This window comes from Caretta caretta, chromosome 2 (genome assembly GCF_965140235.1).
Source record: "Caretta caretta isolate rCarCar2 chromosome 2, rCarCar1.hap1, whole genome shotgun sequence".
NCBI classification, from domain to species: Eukaryota; Metazoa; Chordata; order Testudines; family Cheloniidae; genus Caretta; species Caretta caretta.
Window position 1 is genome coordinate 168,399,010 of NC_134207.1, and position 17,084 is coordinate 168,416,093.

Below are 17,084 nucleotides of genomic sequence, written 5' to 3' on the forward strand. Positions count from 1 at the left end.
GTATTTCCTTTTCTTCCTCATACTTCCCCACCTCCATCTATCATCTCAAACTGTTCAGTCTAGAAATGCAGAAATTCCAAATTCTATAATCTAGATCCCTGGATGCAGAGGACTAGTTCTAATAAGGTTGGCTACAAAATCTAGGCTTTATTCACCACAGAAACATGACTTTCTGAAAATTCTGTCCGGGCTCAATACAGTTTATAAACTTCACACTAAATCTAGCAAAGCTTGCAAAGTCTTTCATCAGGGTTTACCATCCAGAGTTGGTTATGCAAACAGTTTTGTAAAACCTCATCTGGAACATCCCACAAACAAATCTGAACCACATGGAATCAAGGAGTCTGAGTGTTCTTTCTCTAGATCCAACTGAGCTCCTGGAGTATACCCACTGCTAGCGTAGCTTTCAGATTGTATAATCTGCTTCAGCGAAATCACTTGGGGCCAGAGAAGTTTACAGACATATCTGGCAGAATTTGTAAATTCTATCAGCTCAACAGCTAGAACTAAAGGAGGTCCCAGAATCCTCTAGTACAGCCTGTAATGTTGGTAAGGTTCATCAGCAGAACAGCTCTAGTATAGTGGAAATATTAGTAGAGTGTTTAATTCAAATACTGTATTGTTTTCTGTTTAATTGAATAATATGTATAATCTTTATGTCATAACTATGATTACAGCAAAACAGTTTTACTATCCCTACTATCTTAAGAAAATATACCAACTGCTTCAATTTACAAATAATAGCTTTTAAAACTACTTTCTAAAAAACTAAGGAAATTCTCCCACTGCCAAATTAACTAATTTACAATTACAGTTGTAAATAACTATTAAATTAAAACCATATTACTACAATGTTGCAGTTATTTAAAAAAACAAAGTATTTGAAGTCTGGAAGTTCAAAGTTAATAAATATTTGAAAGTCAGGAATTTCACAGTTGTGGTTTCATGACCAACCCTGACTTTGACCAGACACTGATACCAACCTTCTACATTTCCACCAAGAACCCTCTTAATCAAAACCATTATACTGCTGAATCAATATACCACATTTACATTTGTGAAACAGACCATAAACCTTTATCTAAATATAGTAATAAAATAAATGGTAAATACACGTAAATAAATAAATACACGTGAATTGAAACATTCCACATCTTTGTAATTCCCTGACATGTCTCACTTATCACATCAAGAATGGCTACACTGGGGATGAGGATACCAGGCCAGACATAAAGTTGTTTTACAAAACAACTGTACATTCTGTAGTGATCAAATGTGCTCACCTGCCTAACAACCACAACCCAAAACTCAGACGATGTTCTTCGAGCCACGTCAGGAAAACACGCTGATCCTGACTGCCATGATGAAGACGACCATGAAGGAATTGGCTGTGAGCTCCCCAAGTAGCCAGTTTCACCTCCCAAACTGAACCAACTTGCCTGGAATTTGGAGGGAGGCACCCAGGTTGCAGGAGGACAGAGTTTTAAGGAGGCACCAGGAAGTTAGTCTGTATGCTCATGCTATTTCCGCTCCTCCCTGGTCTCACGCATCCGGGCAGAGTTCCTCTGGTCAGCGTCCGCTGGCTCCCTTGACGCCTTCGAGAAGCAGTTGGCGCTGTCCGGGGTTCTCTGCTTGGTGTCCCTGTCCGGTTCCCCTCATTTAACCCTGTGACCTCACTCCTGTTCCTGTTCTATCTTTAGTTGTCCCCCGTACTTAATTGAGATCCCGGATGTTGTGGATTCTCCCCTTAGGCTGGGGGAGATCCTTAGTAGGATCCCAACAGGCTGGAATGCTAACTACACATTTGCAGCATATCTGTAAATAGCTGTCTTAATAAAGAGCCAGTTTAGTTTTTACAAGCATTGAGTCTTTTCATGTTGTTGCCCAGCATGTGGTATATTAAACATTAACTCGTCAATACTGTGGATGGCAGTGTCTGAAATGTGCTAACCATATGTGCCCCAAACCCAGCACTGAACAGTATGTGCTAATAGCAGGGGAGTACCCTCTGCCACCAATGTCATTCAGTTAAGCACTGCAGCATGTACCCATGCTAGGACAGGGCTTGCATTCTAGTGGTTTATGTTATTTTAATTTAATTAAGCTATTTATACTTTCAGCTGTATTTTAGTGAAGTTGTAAGTCTGATAAGTAGGCTTACATTAGCAATAAACAACTCTGTGTTAGGTATTTCCTAGCAGCTGATCACTGGTTGGTTAAAAACCCACAGCATCACACACTGGTGTCTCACCTCCTCCAACTGGTTATTAGGAACCTGGAAATACCCTTCTCTTCCCTGACAGCATTTATAGAATAAAGACAATAATTCCTCACCTGCATTTTTGGAAGTTAAATCTCCACATACCTCTTCAACTGGAAAAACTAGCTAACTTTCCTCTGACATCTTAAGGTTCTACAGTGTTTAAAGATTCAGATTTAGGTTCCGGTTCATTCAAATATACTGGGACTGTTTCCATAAGGCCAAATCCTCATTGTTTTTAAACTCTTTCCTAACTCAGGCAAAACTGCTATTTAAGCTAATTAGAGTTTAGCCCAAGGACAATTCAGAATTTAGTCCATGGTTTGTGAATTGTTTAACTAGATATGCACAGTAGTTCCATGCCTAAACAACACTTACTTCCATATAAGAGCAGGCTGAAAATCTATGTTGCTTTTTAACTTTTAGGTTACTTTAATCCATGCAATATCTCAGTAAAAACAAGCCAAAAGAAATAATACTTTCTGATGCAATGAACACAACAACAACAACAACGAGACGTAAGCCAAAAAGTAATATATCAATCACCAACAATTGCTTTTAAGATGTTAACAGTCCCCAGCAGTGCTTTCACTTCTGCCCAACATTATCGATTTCTCAGAAATTACTGCAATTGGAAGGCTTCTGCTAGCAACCACAGAGCTTTGATTTCAGACTTTCTGAACATGCCTGAACAATTGCCTATGATTACACAATTTTTTTTTTTTTTAGAAGAGGAGAAATGAAAAGGAAAAAAATATAGAACCTTTTACCTCTCCCCTTGGTATTCCCAAGCTAATGTCTTTCACAGCAGTGTTCCTCTTGCTGAAACCTCGGTAACATTTCCTGAGATTGTACAGTAGAAGGATATCATTCTGAGTTCTTCCACCAAAGAGCCTCTTTCGTTCCACTTGTACATCCTCATCTTCTGAAGGACTGACTGTGCTGCTGATGGAACAGTGACTCCTAAGAAGAAAAGTTCACAATAAATGGCAAATTACACACTGTCATTTCATGGATAACTAAAAGGAGCAGTTTTCTGCTTATTAGAGATGGCAGGGAAAACAGCTTTTAATTCTGCAAATATTTTTGAGATTTCAGGGGAAAAATTCAACCCAAATCAGAACAAAAAAGCTCAAAAATTTTAATGGAACTGAAATATATTTTCTTTTGAAGCCTGGGCTCCATTTACAGTTTGTTAACGCCAAGTCATTTCCATTTCAACATTTCAATTTTGGCAAATTAGCAAATTGACAAAAATTGTTTCTTTGGAATTTTTCAAGCAAGCTCTTTCAAGCATCTGCCTAGGGGAGCCACAGAAAAACTCTTCAGGTCTTTTCTATTAAAAGAAAGTTAAACTAAATTTCTGACATTGGCCTCCCCATGAAAAAGATCCTGCTGGAGAAGCCAGAAATGTGAGGTGGCTTTGCTAGAAACTTTGCAAGGAATTAGGCCAGCTTTGAAGAAAACACACATTGCCTGCCTTGCTCTGGGGTTCACACAAATAAGGAAAATGAATACTATATCACAGATGTTCCTGTCTTGAGCAAAAGCAGTTGAAGGTGAACAAAATGTGAGCATGAAGTGCACACTCCTTCTCTGGCGCAAAATGACAGTGCAAGGTGAAGGCTAAGGACCACAGAGATGACAGCCTCTAACCCTGGCATGTCCCAGCTCCCCTTCCCTCCATGTACAGCAGTATGTCAAGTTTAGTAGACTGCCATGGGCTCAGTGCCCTCTGTTGTTCTCTTTAATTCCACAGAGCAAGTCACAGAATGTAAAATGGAAAATACTGCTGCTTGAGGCATCAGTAATTCCCCACAATCTTACTCTGTCTAGGTGGTTTTGAAGAGCAGGGAACATGCAGCATATAGGTACCCTTTTGCTCTGTCCCACCATTCCTCCCTTGCAGACAAGGGTCTAGAGCAAGCTTTTGCAGAGAAGGCAGTCTTCAATGCAAGCAGGATCAAACTTCAGAAGCATAAGTTGGTACAATTCACCATGTTATAAGATGGAACATACATATGGCAGGGTGCAGTTATTAATGCTAAAATGTTTCACAGAAAAGCCAAGCTTTCAGAAGCATTTTGAAGGAGGAAGAGGAGGAGACTGCTTGTTCTCCAACATGATCTTTCAGTACAATGGTACGTGGGGAAAGAAGAACCCTGCAAGTGGACGTCAGAGATCGATAGTTTGTTACCAGCGCAGCTTTCCTGGAAATCCTGTCTCCTGGAGTAAAGGAATTAATATAAAAGAGAGAAAATCTAAATTATAATAATACTGGCAAAATTCCTTCTAGATGCTACACCAGAACTGCTATTAGAGCGAAGGAATTTCACAGAAACCTGCTCATGGTTTAAAAGTTAATCAAATAACTGAAAAAATTCTCCCATCTGGCTTTTTTGAATAACTTTTGAAGTTCTCTTTCCCACCCTATGTGACTAATAAAGATACAGAAATAGCAAGCCATAATGCATGGGCTCATTACAGCCACATGGAATAATGATCAGATTGTCTTATCTTCTAGTTTTCAGAAGGATTTAATCTTCCTCTGTCTTTGGGAAATTAGTCAATGTCCATGAAAGCAGAGTATACATAATACACACCACACACCTTAGTTTCTGGAGCAGGTCCCAATGCAGCAGAATCCTCAGAAGGAGAATAACTGTGCCCTGCAGAGCCATTTCCACAAAGATCCAGCCCAGGAAATTCATCTCAAAAGGACTCACATAAGAATCGATTCCAACGCTGCTTGTCAGGTCAAACTTGATCTGATTGTAGGAAAGCTCTAGTAAACCCTGGCCCAAGCAGAATGGTGGGAAAATGATAAAGGCCCACTTGAGGATGTTGTAGATATTCTGCAAACTCTGTAAAGAAAGGAGTCAGTTGGGGTTGGGCAAAAGCAAGGCGGAGAAAATGTTGAATCTCTTAGAAATAGAAAATTAAGCAGACTTAAAGGCTATGAGCTTTATTTTATTCTCACACCAGTTTGACACTGTTGCAACTCCATTTACTTCAGTGGAGTCTATTCTTATTTACACCAGTGCGAGAGAAGAATAAGGCCCTGGACCATTTCAAAATTTGAAACTTAAGTCCATATGCAATTCTAGCCCACAGATTATTTTGAATACAGATGGTCTCTTATTCTAAGTTTGTATGGTGCCCTAGTTCAATGGTTTTGGGTCCCTAGGTAGTGCCATAATATAAATAGTAATTGTTTCCACCTGGAACACTACCAACAGCAAAATGTTTACGGACCAAGTAGTATCTAGATTCTTCTATGTAAACAAAATGTCTCTAGTTTTTCTTGATAAGATTAAGAGTGAAAGTCATCATAGCATGACAAGACGTATTCAGTGAATGCATGGTTAGCAGCAGTACCAGAACATATATACTACTTCAGCAATATATCATATATATATATATATATATATATATCTTGCAACACATAAGCACAATGGAATGATCAGGGTCAGTTTAGTCACAATTCCTGTGCTCTTGCAGTTTTAAAATGTGAGTGCCATAAAAACCGAGCCACAACCCTAGTCCGAATTTGTCCTCAAATGTGTACCCCAACCCTGAGCCAAAATTTACTCCAGATCTGTATTCAAACATCACTTCCTCAGCATAGCCCATTTAGATATGTTCTGAAAACTATGGATTTCCATCTCCTTTCCTCAATTCACATGTACAATTCCCATTGAGATTAATATTAATGTATAATAATTAATATATGCACTGAGGGAATGTATTATTATTCACACAATACACTATATCTCCTATAAACAACTGCTTACCACTTATGTTAATATTATTCAAACAAATTTTGGAACACACATTATCTATTCAGTGGACCTGAACAGCTCCCATTATGTGCAAATTATGAATTAAAGGCCTGGAAAATATTACCGTTTCAATTAAAGCTGTTTTTGCATTATTAGAGTGCAATTCTTTTTTTTTTTTAAACAAGTAAAACCAAAATGGGTTTATAAACTGTTGTGGGGAACAATAGCCTATAATGATTCAGGATAAAGAAAAAGTGAGATATTTCATTACAATTTAAACTGCAAGTGATTTGGCGTTGGAAAATACATTCCTATACACAACATTTATGGGAAGTGGTGCTGAGGGTTCATACTGACCTGTGCTTCGGAAATCGTGGCTAACAAATGAGGCAAGAGGGTCAACAGCATGGTACAAAGGCCAAACACAAAGTTTAAGGAGATGTAAGAAATGAAAGCTATGTCTGAACTTGAAAAGAATCTGGACATCAGATACATCCATGGTAAAGTTGCATATCTGAAACAAGTAAAAAAAGAATAAAACCACATCATAAGTAATTTATGGTTTTCTTCACCAGCTGACTCATGAGCTCAGTATCCTTTGTGTCACTGTAAAGAAATATAATGGCTACTCATTGATTTTATGATTTATAACTCCTTTCCAAATCCTTCAACCTTACTGGTGGAAACACTTACCTATCTGGCTCACCTGTATTTCCTGTATTTCACATACATATTTCACCTGTATTTCCAGAAATTTAACATTCATATCTACTGCTATGTGAGGACCAGTTGTAACTCATTCTTTTCTGTTTGTTAACCTCATATATTTTCTTTCATGGCTCCAGGTAGCTCACCACCTTGATTTCTGAACAATTGCAAAACTAAGCCATTTTATACACTTCAGCTAAAATGAGATACAGTAAAAAGAAACTTGTTTAAGAGCAAACTTTGGTCACACAGCTGCCATCTGTTCTTATAGATTTTACCTCACAAAAATTATAGCATGCTGGAACTGGAACTAAGAACTGTGAAAACGATGTCCAAGCGATAGCTTATATCTGCTACCACCAGCACATTAGCACTCTGAATTATCTATTATGGACAAATGTTTAGCATAGTGGCTACCATTAAAACATCAACATTAACCCACAGTTCCACATGGTAGTATCTGAGATATGGCAGCATAGGCCTGACTGCTAAAATATGAGTTATATTTAGGTGACTAAAGAAAGAATGGGCAGAGATATGTTGCCCAATCAGACCATCTGGTGCACAAAAGAGCAAAATGTCACCTTCTTGACAAACAAGAGAGAGATGTACCCACAGAACATTGCCCATAAGTGTAGTCCAGGGCAGTCACTTGAGCATAAACACTGTGCAAAGAACAGTATTTGGAGTGAAAAATGCAAAGCAGGACATGCTTACTAGAACTATCGGGCAGGACTGCATATACAACATGAGCATCTCACACACCAAAAATTAACTTATTCATGTCTTTTTGAAAAACAACAGTCTTACTGAAACACAAGTTATTCAGCTCACTCCAGGAGTCACTCGGTGAAATGCTATAAAACTGAGTGTTCTGCAGGACATCAGATTAAATGAACAACAGATTTTAAGACCAAAGGAGACCATAGTATTTTGCACTTTTATGGCACCGTCCTTGTGAGGATCTCAAAACACTTTACAAACTTTAGTGAATTAAACTTGCCAACTCCCCCTGTTAAGTTGTAGGTGCTATTATCCTCAATTTACAGGCACAGAGAGGTTAAGTGACTTGCTCAAGATCTCCAAGGAAGTTTGTGGCAGAGTTTAAATTAGAACTTTTATTTCCAAGTTTCCAGTTCCATGCCTTACCCGTCTTTCCTCCCCTTTGTTCTGAAATCACTACTCCAAATTTTATTGAGTTAAACAAGTGCAAATACTCTATTGAAGACAATGGAGTTCAATGGCTTAAATGGAGTTACATCAGTATAAATGAGATGAGAATTTAACCTATAGGTGTTTTGCCTAAGAACCAAGAATATAAAAATTTAGCTCTAAAATTGTAGGGAGTTTTGGCAGATTGCATAAAGTCCATACCAGTCTCAGATTCTATTTTTCTACCTTCCCCTCCTACAAAAGTGAGTTTAAAGCACTCCATATATCATGAGATACTTTGACTTGAGGACAGGTCATTTTGGACAAATGTGCATGAAGGGCAGTGCTGTACAAAATTTCTGCTACCAGCCAGAAAAAAAAAAAAAAGGACAGAGAAGCTTTGTCATGAATTCTGGATATTTTAAAAAATGTCAGTAACCCTGCTTGAATGAGGGTACACCTGAATGACAAAATATAACCATACACCTGAATGACAAAAAATATTAAGCAGAGTGCTTTCAGTAATGTTAAGCTTCTGTCACATAACTAGGTCATTAAGGATTTTGCTCTTTATTTTAGGTTGGACAAAGCCTGACAAAATGCCTTTTTAAGATCACAAACTGTTATTGAAAAATTTAAAGGGGAAAAAAAATATGACACGGAATACACATATAAGGAAATTACATGAAACATTTATGGTGGTGGGGGCGAGAGGAAAGAGTCACAAAAGTACTTCACTGAATTGACTGTGTGTTTGGAGCCATGAAGGGGTGGTGTGTAAAGAAGACGTAGTACAAATAAATATATGCATTTGTATGTCACACAGCGTTTCTTGGGGTCTTGTTAAATTTATTGAACATTTGATTGGTACAGGACTTTTTAAGATTCATTGATACAGGGACTGATCCTGCCCCACTGGCATCAATGGAAGTTACATCACTGACTTCAACTAGAGCTGGATCAGGCCCACACAGTACAAAAAGGTTTATCCTTAATGGTTTGAACTCCGTTACAAGCCAGCCACCGCTCTGCTTTTGTAAATGCTCCAGCTCTCTAATTAATCGTCACAAGTTCTGAAGTAACTTCAACCATCACTTGGCTAAAATAACGTTAGCACTAATACCTCTTAACAGCATCATACCGCATAGGCCTGATCCAAAACCTATTGAACTCAGTACAAGTCATTCCACTAGCTTCAATGGACACTGAATGAGGCTTGTATACTTGTTTCAGGCCCATTGATGTGAGGAGAGAGGTTAGGATTTATGTAGCTCTCCATTCACATATTGTAGTCAACAGCAGGAATCAAAAAGGATTCAACGTTTATATAGATGAGAAGATAGTTATGTTAGGTTAGATAAACATTTACAAGGGATATATCTCCCCATGCATAAACCAACCATCGACTGCTTGGGGTAATGAAGAAACCTCCTCTCTGGGCAGCATAGTCCATAATTCTTTATCTTACACTTTCTTCTCAATCACCCTGCTGGAAACAGAGTATAGGTGTAGATGAACCATTGGTCTGATCCAGTATGGCGATTCCTATATACCTATAGGAGCTATTTCACCTGTAAAAAAATGGACTTGGGAAAATTAGCTGAAGCAGGCCTAGGTAAGTGCTTTCTCATCTCATAATATTTGTTGGAGGTATATCCTCAACCAGTCCGGAGCTCAAACTCAGCCAGCTTTCTCACACCAATGAATATAATGAAAGACAGTTTCAGCTCTTGGTGATATTCTGCAACCCAGTCACTGAAATTCAAGCCTGGCTACGCTACTATTTTTGGCACCTAGATGATTCCTTTCGTGAGAATAACACACAATCAATTTTTAACAGTAAAAGATTGTTGTACAGCTTGAGTGTTTTCTTGAGACATTTTTAGTACTACTCTCATTATGAGTGAGCAAATCTCCGTTCCTTTTCCCACACGATGCATTCAGCTTCATGCTGCAGCTTGTTCTCTCATTATCCACTGCCGCCCCATAATCGTCTGCAAAGGCAGAAAATCATGCACCCAGCAGCAGGTGCAAACCAAGCCTAAAGATTTCTGTTTGTAAGAAACAAGCCATAATTCTAGAGCAGCATCTCCAATCACATACCCAAAGAGGATCAGCAGGAGAGCTGTGGCTGCCAAGTTTTCTCGGAAAGTGAAGGCTGATAACTGAAAGGCAGCAATAACACTGATACACAGGCCGACTGGAACCAGGTAGAACAGCTAGAAAGAGAAGAAAAACAGAAACATTACAGGAAAGCATCTCAGAGTGGTCTTATCCAATGAACATGGAAGTATCTTTGCAATTGGTAGCAACTTTATTTTACATAGCGCACTAGAAATATGCAGGCTGTGGAGTTCTGCGATCTTGTACTCAGTAGTTCCACCACAGGGCAGCTGGAGTACTGTCTTGCTCAAAACCCCTGCGAAAATACCATCCAAATAGATACATTTGCCTTTGTGCCAATCCTACAATCCTAGCTGCCATCACTTGCTGTTAATTTAAGAAGCTAGCTCCTGCACATAGTAGATCCAGGTGGGACTGCTGCTCCAGTGCCCCCAAACAATATTGCAGGCATTCCAGTCTGGGCCGCAGCAGCACCACAAGCACCAGGGTTTCACTGAACAATCCAGCAACCACAGCAGAGCACTGAGAGGCAGTTTCAGCATGACTTTAATGAATGAGAACACGTGCAGGTGAAGCATCCCCTAACATTTTTAACAAAAACTGACACTGCTTGCATTCACACACGCAGTAACAGACACACTCGACAATAAAGAATCTAGCTTCCCCTTGATACATGCTCCTATCTGCCATTAACATAACAGTTAGCACAGGGCATGATAGCTGTCCTAATGATCAGGCACAGGGCAGAGTCTTCTCCCAGTTCTTGGGTTCTTACCCCAGTTCTACCAATGACCTGATGTGTGACCTTGGTAAGTCACGTCACCTTTCCAGGCAGCTGAACTTGTTGATAGCCAATTTATATGCATTTTTTCTTGTGCCAACATGGATCCTTAACTTCAGAAACTCCCTCCCTGGTATTGCTTCCTCGGATATATTTTTAGAGAGCAATCATATCTCCCCTCATTTGCATCGGGTAAGCCTAGAGACTTGAGTCTCCTCTTCTAAGGTAGGTTTTCCATTCCTCTGATCATCCTAGTAGCCCTTATCTGCATCTGCTCCAGTTTAAATTAATCTTTTTTAAACCTGGGAGACCAGAATTGCACACACTATTCCAGATGAGGTCTCACCAGTACCTTGTAAAATGACACTAACATTTCCCTCTCTCTACTGGAAATACCTCACTTGATGCCTCCTGTGCATTAGTCTTTTTTCACAGCTGCATCACACTGCCAGCTCATAGTCATCCTGTGATCAACCAATACACCCAGGGCTTTCTCCTCCTGTGTCACTTCAAATTGATAAGTCCCCAGCTTATAGAAGAATTCTTGTTGTTAGTCCCTTAGTGCATGACCTTGCACTTTGTACTATTAAATTTCATCCCATTTCTATTACTCCAGTTTACAAGATCATCCTGATCATCTTGTATGATATTCCAATCTTCCTCTGTATTGGCAATACCTCCCAACTCCATGTCATTCACAAAGTTTATTAGCACATTTCCATTTTTTGTGCCAAGGTCAGTAACAAAAATTGTCCCCAAGACCAATCCTTGAGGAACTCCACTCATAACCTCCCTCCAGCCTGATAGTTCATCTTGCAGTATGACTCGCTGTAGTCTCCCCTTTAATCAATTCCTTATCCTTTCAATTCTCATCTCAATCCTCATCCTTTCAATTCTCATATCACTTCTTCTCCAATTTAACTCAATTTCCCATCGGAAACTGTATCAAATGCCATATGAAATCCAGGTAGATTAGATACACTGCATTTCCTTATCCTTAAAATTATTTTATTCCAATAACTGTTTACCTCTATGTCCTTAACCACTTTTCCTTTCAAAATTGTTCCAAAACCTTGTATACAACTGAGATCAAACTAACAGGTCTGTAGTTTCCCAATTCACTTCCCCCCACCCCACTTTCTTAAAAATAAGTACTATATTAGCATTTCTTCAGTCGGAGAGTACGACCCCGGAGTTTACAGATTCATTAAAAATCCTTGCTATTGGGCTTGCAATTTCATGTGCTAGTTGCTTTAATATTCGTGGATGGAGATTATCCCCCGCCCCTCCCATTTAGTCCCAATAAGCAGTTTGAGTTTGACTTCTATCTTGGGTGGCGTAATTTCTACTTCCAAAAACTCACTCCAATTATTCACATTGCCACTACCCCTAAACTCATTACCCTTATTAAAAACTGAGGCAAAGTATTTAAGTGTTGGACCATGCATAGATTATCTTTAATCTCCACCCCAGCCTTCGTGTTTAGTGGTCCCACTTCTTTCTTTGTTTTCTTTTTACTTATATGGCTATAGAACCTTTTACTATTGGTTTTAATTTCCTTTACAAGGACTGACTCTGCTTGGTTTTCCACAATTCTCACTTTATCCCTACACTCTCTGACCTCCAGGAGATAGCTTTCCTTGCTGATCCTTCCCATCTTCCATTCCTTGTAGGGTTTCTGCTTTCTCTTTATCACCTGTTTGAGGTGCTTGCTCATCCAGCTTGGTCTGCAACACTTCCCACTATTTTTTCCCAATAGCTTTGAAGATTTCAGATATTTTAATTCTAAGTTGTAGAAACTAACTCCATGCCTCCTTCACATTCAGAGCCTTACATTCTTCAGTCCAGTCCAGTCCCTTCTTAATACGTGTTCTACAACACCTGGCACAATGGGGCTCTGATCTTAGTTGGGACCTCTAGGTGCTACTATTACAGATAATGATTAACAACAGCAGCCTCTCTTTTTATTGACGGAATGATAACAGAGTTCTCATTTTTAAAAAGGACATTCAAACTGAGGAACAATATGAAACATCAGACACATCCCATAGGACACTGACTGATTAGTTCCCAACTAATTTAACACCTTGCAGACTGTCATTTTCTAAGATTTAAGAGGAGGACAATGGAGCCAGATGTGAGGAAGTGGATGTGGTATTTTCATCCTGCTTGCAGTGCACATGTTATTCAAGCAGCTGATCAATTTTTAGCCCCTGTGAAATGACCACACACTATGTTTATGTTGGCATTAGGGCTGGAGAACTGTATAAGTAAGTTTGGGTGAATGTTTCCATTAATACTACCTGTTTTCAGTTGCTCATAACTTTCAGAAATTTTCACCTATTGGTTTGAAAATTTCCCAGCCTGGTAACTGCCCAAAAGTGAATTAAGGAGAAACACACTCACACACACCCTACCTGCCCCCAGCTCACACACCTATTATAAACAGTTTCATGCAACAGTGTTCTACATATGCAATGTTCAGCTATGCAGGGACCCTAAAATACTTCAGTGTGAACACTGAGTGGAACAAGGTGTTGTTTAAAGAGCTCCAGTCCATGGATTTTTTTCACTAGGGATTTTCAGAATAAAAATTACATTAAGTAAATGTGATGGTTTTGCAGGTAAGGATTGAAACATCCTTGTCAATCTTAAGGTTGCACATGCAATCTTAAATTTTGCCCTCTTTTTGTTTATGCTTTATGACACAACATTAATTTAGATTGGGCCCAGAGCAACACAACTTCTCATAATATTTTTTACAGATTACATTTTTCTTATTATTGAAGATATTAATGGAAATATTAATTCAATCAATTAACATATTAAGAACAGCCAGATTATCATGATAATGGGATCATAAATCAAATATTAAAATTTATCACAAATCTAAGGAAGATTATCTAATTAATGACATATGACATGATCTGAAACTCTTAAAAAGTCTGGGAGGAATCCATGCTTGACTTTTCATATATTCATGCATTCAGAATCTCTAACTTACCTGCAGTATGGTTAGCATTTAAGCAGTCCCTGTTCTTTCCCAGCCCAGGATACATCATCCAGAATATGTGACAACATTTTGAAAGCAATGGACTGGCAAAACTAACAAGGAGCTGACTTTTCTGCACAACCAAGCACAAGGAGAAGCCGTGCCCTCCCTATGAGGGAATAAGCTCTCAGTCAAGCACCCTTATTTGAAATGAGAGCAAAGAGAATACAGAAATTTACTGGCTAACTAATGGCTTTTTGTGCTCTCTTATTTCAAGTATGTGTTTTTTGTTCTCTTATTTCAAGTTTGCTCAAGTGTGAAAGTCCCATTTTAGAACACGGCTGGGTGAAGCTCCAGTGTTTCAGGTTCAGATTAGTTTGAGTGAGAACCACAAATGTTCTAAAAATCTGTCCCCCAAGAATAACTTGGTGTGCTTAGTGCTTTCAATTGCCCTGTGCTAGACCTGGATTGCATTCTGAGTCCTTCTTTCCCTGAACTAACAAGGATAAGGAGTACTGCAAAAGTATGCTCCTCCCTTGTCATACAGATTGGTTGGAGCGCTTTGAGGTGAAGCTGCTGGATAATCGAATTGGCATCAATTGGTTCCAGAGGCAGCAGAACCCGGTCTCACAAGCCAGAAAACGTCTCCTCCTTAGGAAAAAAACCACTAAAATAATTAAACAGAGTACCTATATATACACAGTGATTTTACTGAGCTTTTCTGGGAGGAGGGAATTCATCTTCAGCATGCCAGCGTCTCTGCTTTGGTTCTTAATAGGTCAGTGCTGCACGGGCTGTTTGTGGATGGATTACAGAATCCATTATTACATAGCTCCATGGGCCAACCATACACAGGGGACACAAAATATCAGTGAATGTGAATAGGTTTCACTGCAGACTGACTGCAAGCCGGAATGGTGAATTCTATTCTCTCACCCCTGATTTGCTCCCTGCACAAAGGCTAATTTCTCACACTTTGAGAGTGGAGCCATGAATTCCAGCCACAGTGATGATTTAACTGCATGGGTTAAATCCTACTTTCCAAAAGTCATTTCCTACTCATACATGTGTCTTTGCACTTGGTAAGTAAGGAACTGATTGGGAGAGATTGAGAAAACAATAATGTTCTTGATATTTTCAAAGGATGGAAAGATTTTCATATTTTTCTGTGCACTGACTGCAGATAAAGAATGTTAGTTTGTAGGAGACTGAATTAATGTTGCTAATAATCTAACCTAGCTGCACGAGCACAGAAATGTTTAGTGGAACTCTGTTTGCAAGATAGAGATTTTACTTGTATGCCTGCATTTAAGTTAGGAAGTTCTCTACATATAAATCCATATATTCTATTATTTACTATATATATCACCCACAATGGAGAGTGCAGTTTACAAGTCAACTTCAGAAAACTGAAAACACAGTCCCTGTCTGGTGGAGTTTTATATTAGAGTGGAAAAGCACGAATGGGTATAATACAGTGCGCAAATATACAGAATGGATGTCTTAACATGTAACAATCCAACAGGGTGTTACCCTAAACATTTCTCACAACAGAATTCTACTGTATTAAAAATGAATTTTATTATGAACACAACTCCTCCACTAGTCTGAGTCCACCCAAAACAACCCATTAAGAAAAATACCTGGAGCCATGCAGGGACATGTGTTGCCTTACACAGTACGTACCATATCATACAGGAAGTTAGCAAGCCAATAGGTCTTGTAGCCAAGTCCAGAGATGTGCTGCAGGCGTTTTGTACCAGACACTCGGTCTTTCACTACTGAGTTTCCAATGGATGCCATAAGAATAGAGAAACCCAACATGATACACAGCGCCACTCCACACTGACGAACATTCTCCATTCTGAGGTTCAAAACAAAATGGTACTATTAAAACAAAGGCAGGCAAATATTTTCAAGTCCCATTTATTACCAAAACAATTGCTACTTATCTTGATAAATATGAGATTAGTGATATTATGTACACACAAACACATCCGCAAGACAAGTATAGATATAGAGATGTTATTATCTCTTAGTAAATATTAACCTTTTTAGTCCTTTTCTTTTTGGATACTTGATTCATTTATATCTTAACTTTTCTTCAGAATCCTTAGGATATTAACAAAGAGTATGTTGAATTCTAAGGCCCAGAACACTGGTCCTTGACCGATGAGTAACCCTACTCAGGAATTCTGTGCAGTATCTAATCATCCATGGCATCTCTATATTAATAAAACTCTAGATAATCTGAGAAACAATCCCCTTAACATACATACATATACGTAAAATGCTTACATAAACATATATAAACCTGAAAAACTGATGAGAGATTATTGTTGTATCAGATGTTTCCTTTAGAGAATCAACAGAGAAGAATGATTATGGGGGAATAAAGACCCCACTGAAAGATATTATCCTCACATAGCTGAAGTTGCGTAACTTAGATCGATCCCGCCCCCCAGTGTAGACCAGGTCTCTCACACCCTTGTACCATACACTGGCAGTGGAAATGCACAGCTAAATGGACTTGTGCATAGCAAAATTACTGCATAAAATATACATGCGTTTTAATCTGCAACATTCATTATTTGGCTACAGGGGCTTTTCTTTTGATTTTATATACAGCTTACTTACATTTTGTCCTCATCCAGTAAGGCTCCTCCATATGGATGGCTATAGAGCGTGATTCCTATGAAGGGAAATTAAAAAAAAAAATCCCACATCAATGCTACAAGCTCTAGAATTAACAGACCCTGAAATTTGTATTAAAAATTATCTTGGAGGGTGGGGGGAAAGAGATACTTATAAAATGTGTCAAAGTTCCTTTGTGATTTTCAGGTTCCAAAGTTGTTTCAGAACTTGTTTTGTGAACAGAGTGCAGAGGTAGCAGAGTTTATGATAATGAGTGATAGAAGAAGAAAGAGCAACAGAGAGGAATAGAGAATGATGCAAAATGAAAAGGGAGAGGAAACAAAAGAAAGATTACTTTATTTTAAATACTCTCACTTTCGTAGGTAGGCATTACTTAATAGCTCAAAAGTGCCATTAACATGGAGGACTGGTGTTAGCAGCTCCATAGTTAAGTCTCCAACTGTGCAAACTGACCATATGCTGTGAAATTCTGAGCCAATCTGATCTAGACAATGGAATTGATGACGCTCAGGACTCAAGTGTTGACATCTTGCAGGATCAGGGATTAAGGCTACAAATTGGCCCTTTTATTTCTGAATTCCAATTATACAAGGATGTTATATTTGGCAAATATATCATACACAGACCTAA

The 17,084-nt window shown here is 38.8% G+C and overlaps 1 protein-coding gene across 1 annotated transcript in view; it reads right to left on the reverse strand.

Moving 5' to 3' along the window:
- ABCA13 (ATP binding cassette subfamily A member 13) overlaps positions 1-17,084 on the reverse strand; it is a 286,889-nt gene that overhangs the window by 55,863 nt on the left and 213,942 nt on the right. Inside the window, exons 49-54 of the mRNA XM_048839236.2 lie at positions 16,437-16,491; positions 15,486-15,663; positions 10,006-10,121; positions 6,400-6,556; positions 4,871-5,124; positions 3,031-3,223 (exon numbers count right to left, since the gene is read on the reverse strand). Coding sequence (XP_048695193.2) covers positions 3,031-3,223; positions 4,871-5,124; positions 6,400-6,556; positions 10,006-10,121; positions 15,486-15,663; positions 16,437-16,491 — 953 coding nt within the window. The remainder of the gene's footprint in view (positions 1-3,030; positions 3,224-4,870; positions 5,125-6,399; positions 6,557-10,005; positions 10,122-15,485; positions 15,664-16,436; positions 16,492-17,084) is intronic.